Source organism: Diabrotica undecimpunctata, chromosome 10, assembly GCF_040954645.1.
Source record: "Diabrotica undecimpunctata isolate CICGRU chromosome 10, icDiaUnde3, whole genome shotgun sequence".
Classification (NCBI taxonomy): domain Eukaryota; kingdom Metazoa; phylum Arthropoda; class Insecta; order Coleoptera; family Chrysomelidae; genus Diabrotica; species Diabrotica undecimpunctata.
The window spans coordinates 43,819,053-43,833,761 of NC_092812.1; the positions used below are offsets into that span (position 1 = coordinate 43,819,053).

Consider the following 14,709-nt stretch of genomic DNA (forward strand, 5'->3'; position numbering starts at 1 on the left):
GTTTAAAAATGATGGAATAACAAACCCATAGAAATTGAAACTCAACAAAAAGGAAAGAAAATAAGAACAAACGGGTTAAAACTAAGGCAAAGAAACAAAAAATATCTGAAACTGAATCCGAAGATAGCGCAAAAGAAGAAGATACGACCTGCTTGTATTGCTGTGATTACTACTCTAAGTCCAATGAAGGCTAGTGTTCTTGTAGCATTTGTAAGAAATGGGCACATCTAGCATGTGCTGGTTTAGATAGTGACGATGATTCTCGTCTGTGAACTTTACCAATGATATTAGCTATAGTACGGGACACCCCATTGTGCCCCGAGGGGTGGGGCAGAATGAGAAATTTCCCTTTATTTTTGTAATGCACATTTTTCTCAGAAACGTTTGTTTTTTATAACTGTAGCTATATTTTCCTTGTAAAGAAATAAATAAATAAACATAAGATTTGTCAAATGATGGTGTAGTCTCATTAAATATCGCACAAATTACTATCAAACTTAGGTACTACCCCGTATCCCCTAATAGCATCAGAGATACTGCAACTACATCTAAACAAAACTAATGAATGGTTTAATGGACGAAAAGACTACAACTAGGAATTTTATACAGAAAACTTTACTTGATGCTGGGAAAAAACTCACACCTATCGATCGACAACAAGCTGCTGATATACAAATTTATAATAAAACCCGGTTGGTCATATGCTTCGCAGGTCTCTGGATCAGCTAGCAAATCTAATGTTATGAAAATACAACGATTTTAATCTAAAACTCTAAAACAATCTCTTATGCCCCTTGGTATATTCAGACTGACGCCTTACATAGAGATCTCCAGGTACTAACAGTCTCTGAAGAGTGCAAAAGAATTTCTGAACAATATCAAAACAGATTGCGCGTGCATTCTAACACCCTGGCATACAATCTTCTCCACAACCAACAAGCGAAGAGATTAAAGGGGTATGATCCCTTGGACCTACCAAACCGTTCCTGATAGTGCCTACAGTAGTGGAAGCTACACCTTCAACAGCGCCCAGCCATTGTGTTCTGTGCCGTTTTTAGTATTCGTGTTCGCATATTTGTGTATGTGCGCATCCCACCGTAAATAAGCTAATGTTTGTGTTATGATGCTTTGGTCCTGGACCTTACATCTCTCTGACATTGTAAAGACAAACAATTTTACTTATTGTTTTTATTGTGAAACAGATTGTAAAACATCTTAGATGTTAATAAAAAAAATTACAAATCAATTGTGGTTTAATCCCATATAAATACATTATTTAATTTAAACATGTCACTGAAAACATTTTCAGAACCTTTATCAGTAATATAAAGAAAAATGGTAAAAGTGACAACACAGCATTGTTCTTTTCAAGAGTTTTATTTTTTTGGTTTTATAGTCCGGAAGGTTATGGTGCGCATGAGCATATCTTTGACAGGTCCCCAGGTCGTTACTTGCTTGCAATTGGATGAAATATGGAAACCTATTTGTTATTTGTCACAAGTCAAAATAATATTAGGCAAATAGCTGTTTTGTCGAGGTATTAAGTACTAAAAATTATTGATATTGTCAAAGTATAGCCATTTTAAAGTCAAACAGTTCAAACTCCGACGTTTAGACAATTTTTAAAACTCAGGTTGGAATAAAAAAAATCATTCTAAATGATAGATCTTAATTCAGTAATTGTTTTGGCTGAAACACTAGCCACAGAAATAAATACTATTAATAGTGAAAAGGAAACTATAGAATTGTTTATTATATATGGTTGCGTTGGAGTAGTACTATTTTATGGAGTTTCTAGATATTTAGATGTGAAGCCAGAAATTGTGAGAACTATTAATAACAATTATTTCTTCTGAATCTAATAATGGCAGCTCCTCCACATCATTTTATGCAAAATTTGAATAATTCTCAGCCTGCTGGTAAGTTCTTTTGTAATACAAATATATATTACAATATTATAATATTACAATATATGTTAATAATCTGCATTATAAATATTTTGTTTCCCTAGCTTGGAACACAAACTCCCAAATATGATATTCTTCTCATACACTTTTATCTTTGTGTTCCAATATGTTATTATTTTACATTTTTATCATGGAGCCTCATATGCGGATAAATGTCATACATTCAAAAAATATAAAATATATTTTCTAATCAAAGAATATATTCTTTTCTTGTAGCAATGCGTAGTTCATTTGGACCATCACCAATGCAAACCCAGATGGCTCCAGGGGGTATGCAGAATGCTATGCCAACGCAGATGCCAGTTCAACTGTCAAATCCAATGGGTAGTCCTATGGTATCACAAATGAGCAATCCAATGAATGGGACCTTGACGCCAATGAATCCCAGTATGAATGGAGGCTCGCCAATGTTAAGTCAGATGAACCAGCACTACAACATGAGCAGTCCAATGAATGGGGGGCAAATGGGGCCTCATCAACCTCCTACACAAATACCTATGCAGTCAAGACCCATGGGTAAGAAAAAATGAAAATATTACAATATTGAATTTAGTTTTAAAACTCTTATATTTGGGCTGACTTATTGTAAACAGTACCCTTTTCCTTTGCAAGGCATTTTTATCATGTAGGTTCCATATTTTTCTTCTATAATCAATGTTTTGCTTTTGATGGTGTCATAAAAGATTAAAAAAACATACAGAAGTTAAAACACTTCACCATTGTATTTAGGTATATAAAATAAACATGTAGTTAAAACTTTTACAAGTGTTGTCAAAATTTATACAGTAGCAGCATAACGTTTTCGATCTAATCAGATCATCTTTAGGGCCTTATGTACTTGAAGCTAACAATGAAATTAGATTTCTATGACATCCATATATGGGTTACATCTTTCCAAACTTAAATCATGTGTTAACTCTAGGTCGATGACAATGGATAAATTTAATACTTGAGGAACTACATGTCTCTCTGCTCGGTTTTTAACACGTGGTTCTTCTCAGTTAAGACGACACAGACTGACAATTTAAATTTATCCATTGTCATAGACCTAGAGTCAATACATAATTTAAGTTTGGAAAGATGTAACCCATATATGGATGTAATAGAAATCTAATTTCATTGTTAGCTTCAAGTACATAAGACACTGAAGATGATCTGATTAGATCGAAAACGTTATGCTGCTACTGTATAAATTTTGACGAAACTTGTAAAAGTTTTAACTACATGTTTATTTTATATACCTAAATACAATGGTGAAGTGTTTTAACTTCTGTATGTTTTTTTAAACGCTGGTATACAGCCAACCACTGGGATTTTCCCATTAATTTTCATAAAAGATTATTTGCATTTCTTTATTTTATCAGTTATCAGTACCTACTGTATCATAATAATATTGTTCTGAAGCTATTTTCTTGTGGCATTTTAATATCATTTACTATTTTTATTCGTAATTACCAAAATTTAATTTTAAAATGGGTACATTGTTTTGATTTTATGATGCATTTCAGAAACCTACATTTTGAGAAAGACATCTGAAGTGAAAATTGAAACATCAAATTAAACATATTTCAAACTGACATTGTGGTTAATTCACAATAAAAATAGTTAATAATACTGCATTATCTGGTAAATACTAAATAATTTTATGCATATTGTATATTTGCTACTAAAAAACTGCTTCTGTGTAGATCATCCCAGTTGTATGATTTTTTACTAATCAAAAATGAACTATAAATATGTTAAGTTCCTGGCCTAAATTCTTCTCTTTATATTATTTAGCCTAGTAAACCAGTTAATAAAAAAAAGGCAAACAAAAACAATCTTAAAACAATAATAATTGCTTGTTTCTTTTAATTAAAAATGTATTCTCAGTTATTTAGAAAAGTTTAAATAATTGTAATATTACTAAAATGGGTTCTGAGTCTAAAGATATTAAAAGTACCAAAAAATTAAAATATATTAAAGACACCACAGACAAAAATATCTGTGAACTGAAAACAACAGATATTGATAAAAATTCAGATAAGAGCGAAAAGTGTTCAAAACATTCAGGTAATCTGTTTTAAAACAACTTTTATTGGATATTGTGTTGTCAATGCTTTCATTAGTGTATCTACACCAGTCTCTAGGAAAAATAATTTATTTCACTTAAAAATCTTATACAGATATTTGAAGGTTTTAAAAGGTATACGATTTTGTTTTTGTTTTAAACAATCTTAAAAAGTGAAAAAATCTTTTTTGCCTATAAGCCGTCTATTATGCTGCTTAGAGAAACATGGTTCAAATAAAAATTGTATGTAGATATTAAAAAGTTTTTCAATTTGCGAGTTTCTAAATTAAAATACATAATCAATTCACCAAGATAGTTGCAAAAAAAAACCATTAATTTTGTGGTAATTTATAAATGTTAATGACTTTCTTTTTGCATAATGACATTTAATGTAACTACCTAAAATTGTGGCAGTTAATGAGTTCTTAAAGTGTGTTAAATTTCAAATAGATTTATCAAATAGTTTATAAGTTATTCAATTTGTTTATTCCGGAGAGCCATTACTTAAATCACTGTACTTGCCCAGACAGTCTTCCTAGAGGTAGTCTGTAAATCGAAATCGATTTTATAAGGGTTGATTTTAAGGGTATATTAAATGAACTGCAACATTTTATTAAATTTGTTAGTAAGCAATATGTTTGAAAAAGGGCTGACTATTTAGTTTATAAACATTTATAACAACTTTGGACATTTTTTATGTCACACGCTTGTAAGTAGGCTCAATGAAAACTTGGCGAAAAAACACACTTTCCCAAAAAAACTGTCAATGACCAATAGGCAACAAGATCATTTTTTTTTTCTTTAAATTATTTCCATTGTTTATTAACATCTACAACGAAGATCTAAATTTTTGATTCATTATATAGATGGTATATACTGAGAAGGAGTAAAAAGTTATCTGTTTAAAGTGATGGTACTCATAAAGTACCTTCATGGAAAAGTGGAAGGATGAACTAAAAAAATATTATTTATACTTATTAGCTACTTATCTTCATTAAATGCCATTATAATAAAATGTATTATTTTGTTAAAAAAAACTATAAAATTAAATAAAACAATTAAATGTATTTTATTAATTTATTGTTAATTCAAAATGATTATTACATATTTACATAAATAACATATGTATAGCGTTAACATGCCTTTTTGGCTCATTGCTGGATGGAGAATTTCCATCTTTTCTGTTCCTAGCTGTCAGCTTCCAATCTCTGATTCCCATATTTCTGGCATCTTTCATCACTGCATTTCTCTATTTCTTTCTTGGTCTTCCTCTCTTTTTTTTGCCTCAGGTACTTTCCAACCAATATTTTTGACCTGTCTATTACCTTGCATTCTTTCTAGATGTCCAAGCCATTTTAATCTATTTTTTTACTACTTAGCTAGTTATTGTAGTGTTAGCATACAATTGGTTCACTTCTACATTAATTCGTCTTCTCCATTCTTCCTCTATTACTTTTCCACCAAACATTCTGCGAATCATCTTTCTTTACCATGCTTCCAATCTGTCTGTATGGTTTTTTTCATAGTCCATCTCTCTGCATTGTGGGTCTAATTATAGTTTTGTATACTCTTATTTTTGTATTACGAGATATATCTTTGGCCTTAATTATTTTGTTCATGGCTCCAGCACATCTGTTGCTTTTGGTAAGTCTCAGGTTGATTTCAGTTTCTTCCTTACATGTCTGAACAATAAGAGTACCTAAGTACATATATCCATCCACCTTCTTGAATTCTATAACTGATGCAACCTCCACCTCCAATTTAAAGCAGCCCCTGGTGTTTATTCCTTTTTTGCTAGAAATTTCCATGTACTTGGATTTATTAATATTAACTTTTAGTCCCATTTTAGAGCTTTCCTGAATCAGTCTTTTTGTCATACTTGCCATTTCTTGCAATGAGAACCACATCATCAGTGTATGCGAATGTATATGCTCTTTGTGTAAAAGGGTGCCAGAGCTATTTATCCCACTAACCCTTACAATTTTTTCTAACTAACTATATTGAATAGCAAGGTAGACAACGAGTCTCCTTGGCGAACACCTTTTTTCACTTCGAATTCTTCTGAGACTGTCTGACCTGTCAAGAAGACAGGGTATTCGCTACATGGTAGCATTTTGGAGGTTAAGTACATATTTTATTATATACCAATTGCATTGTTTGCTTTTCCATGACAGGTATGGGTTACTTGTATATTGCCTAGTTACATTTATTGCTAAATCGTATAGTTGTTCTAAACTATTTAATATTTTATTGTGTCGCGATTTTGAATCTTTTAATTAAACTTTATTTTGAACATTTTACTTTCTTGCTTTTATACATTTTAAACTTTTTTATATTTTACTTGTTGCTGATTGTTATTAATATGTGTATAAATATTACATTAAAATTGCTTATAGTATAATATAATTATTTCCTTCTCTATTGCATTTTGTTTAAAATCATTATATTTCTTTGTTTTATATTTAAGTAGAAATCAGCTGTTAAAGTCATTGTTCTTTCTTGTAACATATTTAGCATACTTAGGGGAGAGGGGGGCAAGTTGTTACATAATTGATTCTATTATTTATTTGGGCAATAGTAGATCTTTTATATGAAAACTAAAATCGGATTAAGGTAGTTGATACATTTACACAAATAATGTTAATTTTAATTTATTTAAAAAATCATATTTAACATTTTGTTATTATCAATTTAACTCAACTTGTAAATTGTAACAACATACCCCACTATGAGGCAAATTGTTACAGTGCATGGGGTAAGATGTTACAATAGAAAAAAAAATTCTAAAAACTTCCCACAACATTATTTAGTGGTCACAGAAAGAACTCTTGCTTAGCTACAAAAAATATTATAAACATAACACAAAATGAAATAAAATAAAAAATGAAAATCTGAACAAACCTGTTCAGATTTTACAAGAATGTTAAACTAGTCACTATCGGACGAGCAGTGAATACAAATATAAAAATCATCGTCTTTTCCACAAGCAATATGTGCCCACTTTTGACACACAATGCACCGAATCCATTCTTCGTTTTTGGACTTCGAAAATGGAGCTAAACATACCAGACACGTCGATTCCTCATCCTCTTCCGAGCTTTCAGAATCTGATTTTTTGAAGGTGTTTTTGGTAATGACGGTCTCTTACGGTTTCTTACATTTTTTAACAGTAGTTTTTACCTTGTTTCTTGATTCACCTGATATGTTTCTTTTGGTTGCCCCCACATTTTTTTTTCTTTGTCTTGCGTTTTCTTCCTCCTCCAAAGCTGATTTAATGGGAGTATCAGTCAAAAAAGCGGAAGTTCTTTTCTTCCGACCCCCTTTGGATTTCCTTGGCATTGCTTTTGGATAAGGCTTCAACTCCTGGGGCGTTATATGAGTAGGTGAATCGACAGGTTCATTTATCGCCAAGTTAAAATCTGTGCTTGTAGAAGGTTGCTGTTGGGAAGGAGTTCTATGTGTTTCGGTGCCAATAGGTGCCGGATCTATGACTACTGTTGCGTTTATATTTTCTGTTATTGGCCTATTTGTTACCTCTGCAGGCAAGAATTCATCATCTTGAAAAATTTCCCTGTTATATGGCCAAATTCCTGTCACACTAAATCCTTTTTGTATATTGAGAGGTGTAACAGCAAGAGGAAATGAATCTTTAAGAACGATAGGTATATCGTAAATGTTCATTACTTTACCGGGATTAGATCTTAACCATGCATCTGCAGCACTATTAAAATATCTTTTAAGTGGGCCAAATACCGTCCTATCAAGCGGCTGAAACTTGTGTGATGTATGTGGCGGGAAACTTAAAAGAACCACTCCATTTTCTTTGCAAAAATTCAACACCGGAATAGACAAATGAGACTCGTGATTATCTAATACCATCAAAACGGGTTTCTCTTTGCTACATCGTACAAACTGGACGAAATGTTTCATAAACAACAAAAAGTTATCACATGTCATCCATCCAGAGGAATGAGATGCACCTACACAACCAGGAGGTCCATTGGCTACCATAACATCTTTGGATTTCTTTCTCGGAAATATTAAAAATGGAGGTACAAAATTTCCAGTTGTGTTGACAGCTAATGCCAAGGTAACAAGTTGACCTCTTTCTCCAGATGTGATAGCACCTACCTGCTTAGTTCCCCTTTTTGCAATGATTTTTGTAGGCCTTTGGACAGTTGTAAGTCCAGTTTCGTCCATATTGTACACTTCTTGGAGCTCAAATTTATATTTATCATAAACTTCGCCGAGATTGTTAAAAAACTGTGACACATTATGACGATTAAACGCGGTAGCTCGACCCATACTAGTAGTTTCAGGTGTCCGGACTGATAAAGTTCGATGCCTCTTCAAAAATCCATATAGCCAGTCTCTGGAAGCTATTTCATTAACCTTCCAATTTTCCGGAACAGATATTTGGTTGGCTGTTGCATATTGAAATGCAAATTTTCGCAAATCAGAAGTTGTAAGATCGTAATAAATTTTAGCAGAATGCTCAGTATATTCGGCAAGTTCCTCTTCTTCAGCATTGTTAAATATTTTTCTGGCCGTAGCGTAGCCGACTAAGTTCTTGTTACTGTTTTCAGCACCTAAGTTTGATTTTCTTTTCATATAGCGGTGCAATGTCATAAAATTAACTCCATAGCGAGTAGCAGCATCCCTAATTGACAAGTATTCTTGTAAAACCGATTGCGCCGCCCTTTCAAATTGTTCGGTTGGAAAAATACCCCTTGTGGTTTTCTTGGTATACGTTCGCACCATGTTAAGCTATCTGAAAACAACCAAAACAATTTCATGATAGAAAAATTTAATAAAACCTAATCTGTGTTTTTAACATGCTTTGCGAAAATAAATGTAGGTAGGTATGCTATTCATTACAAACAAATTACTATCTACAAAATATGGGTGATCATAATATTGGATTTTTAGTGAAATCATAAATTATGGTAACCATATTGTAACCATTGTAGGTATTTCGATATATTCTTACATTAACGTGTTCGGGGCAAGTTGTTACAGTAACAACCTGGCCCCAGATTATTGTAACAACTGGCCCCACGTGTACGAAATGAGGTTAAGTCAACGTTTTTTGGTAAATATTGAGAATCAATTACTAACAATAGCATGCCAATAACGAGAAATATATACGCTTCAAAACTATATAATACACATATTTATACTACTTACCAATTTCTCACAAATAAAAACAAAAGCCACCTGACAACGGTACAGTTTTAGACCCGAAACCACATTCTAAGCAATAACACTATGATGGATGTCTGACTTGAGTATCAATATCCGTTCACAGATGACGGGTCGGTTGACCCAACTTTCCATAAAATATCGGCAACTCATGATACTTGCTGCGTTTTAAAATAATTGTGTAACAACTTGCCCGTGTAACAACTTGCCCCCCTCTCCCCTACTCAAAATTTCTTTTGTAGACGGGCGGTTTGGGTTGTGTATTATATTTGAATGTATGTATATTTATGTATATTTGTCTTTTGATTTTACTTGTCTCTCAATAGAGTTTTTTATATAGTCTACTCGTTATTATTTTTCTATTGGTAATATAAATACCCAATATGAAAGGGAGAAACCAGCCAGTTAAAGATTGAACATATATAATCTCTTCATTTCTGATGGCTTTAAATGTTATATAAAGGTCGTCGTATGTGCAGAAAGCAACAGTTGTTGATCTTCCCTTGCTAAATCCTCCCTGGTATTCACCTAGATTCTTCTCCACATATATTTTTAATCGTTTTTTAATTAGTATGGCAAGCACTTTGTATATTACCTCTAACAAGGATATTCCTCTATAGTTTGCGCATTCAGTTTTATCTCCCTTTTGTGTATAGGAATTATAATGGACCTGTTCCATTCTTGAGGCATTTCTTCGGCATCCCACACTTCTACTATTAGCTCACGAAGTTGGTTTCTTAAAGCCTCTCCTCCATATTTTAAGTTCTCTGCTACAATGCCGCTCTCACCGGGGCTTTTTTGATGTTTCATATCTTTTATTATTTCTTCAATTTCTTCTCTTGTGGGCTTTGGTATTTCTTCTACTACTATTTGGAGTTTATAATTTTCTTCAGTAGTCACTCCGTCATTTAGAAGTTCTTCAAAATATTCTTTCCATCTTTCACATATTTGGTCTTCGTCCACTATCAGGTTTCCGTGCTTATCTTTTACATCCATCGTACTTCCCTGGTACCCAGTTTTAATGTATTTTACCTCTTTGGAAATTTTTTATTTCGTTTTTCTTGTAATTTTCTTCAATATGCTTTACTTTATCCTCCATATACTTTCTTTTCCAAGCCCTTAGCCCTCTTCTTTACTTTTTTTAGTTGTTCGGCATACCTTTCTGTTTTTGCTATGACAAACTTTTTAATCTTAAATCTCATTTTTTTAACTCTGTTTTACATTTCGATGGCTTAATCGGCAAAAAAGACAACTCCATTTACGTTGTAAATCGTTGTACTCTTTCAAAATTGAAGGTGTTGATCGTCAAATTTTGTCCTATTCTGTCTCTTCGTGTCGTTCTATTTATACACATATATTTCGTCTTCTCTTCATTAATCTTCAGCCCTACTTCACTTGTTGCTCCTTCCACCTTGTTGAAGATGTCTTTCGTGGACAGGATGGAGTCTCCAACGAGATCTATGTCATCTGCATATGCGAGTAATAGCTTGGGACCTTGAACCGATAGCAATTCTGTTTTTATTTCGGCCGACCTCATGACTTTCTCTAATACAAGGTTAAAAAGTAGTGGAGATAACGCATCACGCTGTTTGAGTCCACTGTTGATTTCAAAGCTGCCAGACAGTTTATTATTTACACGTACTTTAGATATTCCACCCTCCATACAGACTTTGGTCATCCGAATGAGTTTCTTTGGTATTGAGAGCTCCGACATGGCATTCCATACTTGGCTTCTTTCTACGCTATCATATGCCTGTCGAAAGTCTATGAAAAGATTGTGTATGGGTCTGTTATACTCCCAACCCTTTTCTAGAAGTTGTCTCAGCGTGAATAGTTGATTTATTGTTGATCTGTTTGCCCTAAAACCGGCTTGATATTCGCCTAGGACATTTTCAGCATAAGGGATTAGTCTACTAAGAATGATGTTTGAGAGGGTTTTATATGCCGTGTTTAGGAGTGAAATTCCTCTATAATTCGCGCATTTTGTTTTGTCCCCTTTTTTGTAGATGGGCACTATTATGTTTTCCTTCCATCGTGCTGGTATCCTTTCTTCTAACCATATGTGCGTTATTAGCTGGTGGATTTGGCGATGTAGTGCGTCTCCCCCATATATCAGAAGTACTGCTGGTATATCGTCCGTACCCGGCGCTTTGTGATTTTTCAGCTTATTTAGGGCCTTTTGGGTTTCTTCAATGGAGGGATTTTTGACGGGCATGTCCGCTGTGATATAGATCTCTTCTTTGTGTAATCTCTTCTTTCCTGTATGATGTTTAGAAGGTCCCTAAAATACTCTTTCCATTCTTCAGTTACTTCTTTAGATATATATATATATATATATATATATATATATATATATATATGTTTTGGATGGATTGGAGTCAATAAAAGGAGCTATTGGTTTACTATTTTTTATCTCGAGCTTTCAATTGTGTTTACAATTATTATCAAGAGTTGCTAAAAAATACAAAATATCTTACAAAGTTGAACTAGAAAGAAAAAAATTTTTTGTTAACTCACCAAATAAAATTAGTTTATTTAATAAAATTGCTGCTAACATATTTCAAAAAGAATTATTATAAAAATGTTCTTATCTAATAAATGTTTCTCTGAAATTTTAAGAGAAAAATATATTCAAAAAATATCTTTTTCTTTTTTAAGATATTTTAAAAAAACAAAGCAAAATCAGCTGTACGTCTTCATGGATTATCAGCTACCCCTCATATACCTTTTAGAACCTTCAAATATCTGTATAAGATTCTTTAGCTTTTTTTCTTCCTTGACTGGGGTGTTCATACAAATAAGTCTTTACAGTAACAAAATTTGTTTGTAAATGTGTGTGAACAGCTAACTAAGACCTACCCTGTATTCGTATACTATATCGATGTTGACAAACCAAATGCCAGTAAATTGTAACAACAAATTATATTTTTACAGAATTTGCTCCTGCTTTGAATCACCATGAAATGCCTCAACAAACTCCAACAGTTGCCCCAACACCCCCATCAGTTCCTGTACAACAGCAACAACAACAACAGCAAGCCAAGGAGTTCAATACTGCTTCTTTGTGTAGATTGGGGCAAGAGACTGTTCAGGATATTATTAGTAGAACACAGGAAGTATTTCAGACCTTGAAACAGATTCAGGTTAGTAGACAAGCAAAACAGATTCTATTTGGGTTCAGGTTAAGATGGTTCTCTTGATTGTTATTTACATATACCTGAACAAGAATCAACAATCACCTTTTCAATTTTTGTAATTTTTGAAGTGAAAACTTCTTTAGCGACGTTGTACACTTTTTGGATGGGGAAAAAGCATTGAATACGCGACAGATTTTTGCGACCGTCACCGCTACGCAAATAGGTGGCACAGTTTGAGAACGTCTCGACGGATCGTGACGTATGAGGTCTCGTTGAAAATGGGAGAGGATAACTAGCACAATGATGGAAAAAAACAAACATCGCAGCATTGCCAAAAGGGAATCTCGATATCTCCGTTGTTATTGATCCGATTGGAACGTGCGATGCGTTAAAGAAAGGGAAGGGGATAACGATTATGTTAAAATAGAAAAAACAAACAAGGCAACTACCAAAAGAGCACTACAGAGCATCTTTGTTATTAATAAACGTATAGTTCATCATTACTTGGCGCTACAACTCTTCGTGAGCCCTGGTCTGCCTTCTTCCGTTGTGCATTTAAATGAACCTAATTTATTCTTCATTTTACTCATAATTTTAATTTCATTGTCATCATACTTATAATTTCAATGCAATTTAAGAACTTTTCACTTCTTATATAGAAGTCACAATAACTTCTTTTTTTAACTTTTATATAGTGATTAGTATTTTTCAGCCTCCTAATGGGACTCCCCAATCCCTTAACACAAGCAACGAAAAGAAGGCCAAGGTTCAAGAACTTCTACGCACAATTAGAGTACTGTTCAAAAGACTGCGTTTGATATACGAAAAATGCAATGAAATTTGCCAACTACAAGGAATGGAATACACACATATCGAAAGTTTGATTCCGTTTAAAGACGAACTAGATCCGAAACACGACGAGAAGAAGAATTCTGAAGCATACCGGACAGCTTGTGATGAGAGCAAGGAAGTGATGGAGCAGGTTATCTTAAAAAACAAACAACTAAAAGAGGTTATAGATCATTTGAGACGTATTATTTGGGAGATCAATACAATGCTTACTATGAGGAAGTCATAGCAATTCTCCATGCAATAGCATAGCTTAGGCTTAGAACAAACTTGTTTTGTAGTTAAATCAACCAAATTTCACTTACAGTAATCGGACTGATCAGTTAATAAAAGGGCGAGTGCCAAAAATGTAATTATTTTATACCAACAAAACGTTTTAATTAATTGTCTAGGGCAAAACTTTTATTACAATCTTCAAGGACTTATAACATGAACGACTATGTTCGTAGTAGCACTTAGCCAGCTACATATAAACCTCAATTTTTTTGGAACCTCATATGTAATTGACATGAATTATTGGTAATTTTTGTGCTATTGTGGCCTTATCGGTTAACATTAATTTATTAGTTTTTATATTATTATGTTCCCACAGTTTTAATTAATTTTGTTAAATATATCTATATCTTAATACCTAATATTCAGATCAATTTTTAAAGTCTTCTTCCTTGCTGGCCCTTATATATTAAATATATTTATAGATCTTTATGCCTGTATGTGCCACCTAGGTCAGCAAATAGTCGAAAAAGGTCATTTTTTACCATTATTGGCCAATAATATAAATATTGAAACTTTTCAAGGCTGTTATCAAATGTAATTGCCTTAAGTGGACCATATTCTATAGAAAATAAACACTGAAAATTGATCAGCTAAATGTACCTATTTTTTACTTTAACGACTTTTCGATTACTTCATAATTATTATGTTTAAAATTAATTTTAATGCCATTATCCACTAAACCATATGTATTACGTTTTTTGTTATTGTTAAGATGTCTAAAATATTATATTAATTTGTAGTTTTATTAATATTTTTGGCCTTTTGTTAGTAAATAAAAAACTAGATTTTGTTTTGTTTTCGTAAATACTCTTTTTTCCTATTTCTAAACATAATATTCATAAGAAGAATACTTACTATTGAAGTGGACAAATGCTGACAAAATGTGGTTTTAGAAAGGCATTTGGCAGCGTAGAACTATGTATATAGTCCGATTCGTCCAGAATTTGTTTATATTCTCTTGGTGAGTTTTTCTTTCTTTGCGGCATCCTTTTCGGTTTGAAGAATATAGTCTTCTGATTTCTTGACTTGTTTACTATTTATACATGGTGTGCTGCGACAAGTTTTGATTAAAAATAATGGCGGATACAGTTATGTAAAAAATCTGGAATTGCGAAGCTGTAAGTTTTGGATGACGCTGGGTTGAAATAGGTTGTCCTGAATGTGGCACTTCCGATCATACCGGAAGTATACGTCAACTTATATTTTTTATTTTATTTTCAAATTCTAC

At 32.8% G+C, this 14,709-nt stretch overlaps 1 protein-coding gene across 1 annotated transcript; it reads left to right on the plus strand.

Moving 5' to 3' along the window:
• Window positions 1-1,437: 1,437 nt before the first annotated feature.
• On the plus strand, window positions 1,438-14,271 carry LOC140452067 (mediator of RNA polymerase II transcription subunit 30-like). Its single transcript, XM_072546109.1, has 4 exons — window positions 1,438-1,919; window positions 2,184-2,483; window positions 12,154-12,362; window positions 13,069-14,271. The coding sequence occupies exons 1-4, from the start codon at window positions 1,865-1,867 to the stop codon at window positions 13,432-13,434; spliced, it is 930 nt and encodes a 309-aa protein (XP_072402210.1). The 5' UTR covers window positions 1,438-1,864; the 3' UTR covers window positions 13,435-14,271.
• Window positions 14,272-14,709: the final 438 nt, after the last annotated feature.

What these genes read in the sequence shown, in the direction of transcription:
- LOC140452067 (XM_072546109.1), top strand. Translation starts at nt 1,865, where the DNA reads ATGGCAGCTCCTCCACATCATTTTATGCAAAATTTGAATAATTCTCAG. An exon ending in GAATAATTCTCAGCCTGCTG is followed by an intron (nt 1,920 to 2,183) that starts GTAAGTTCTTTT and finishes CTTTTCTTGTAG; the next exon opens with CAATGCGTAGTTCATTTGGA. An exon ending in AGACCTTGAAACAGATTCAG is followed by an intron (nt 12,363 to 13,068) that starts GTTAGTAGACAA and finishes AGTATTTTTCAG; the next exon opens with CCTCCTAATGGGACTCCCCA.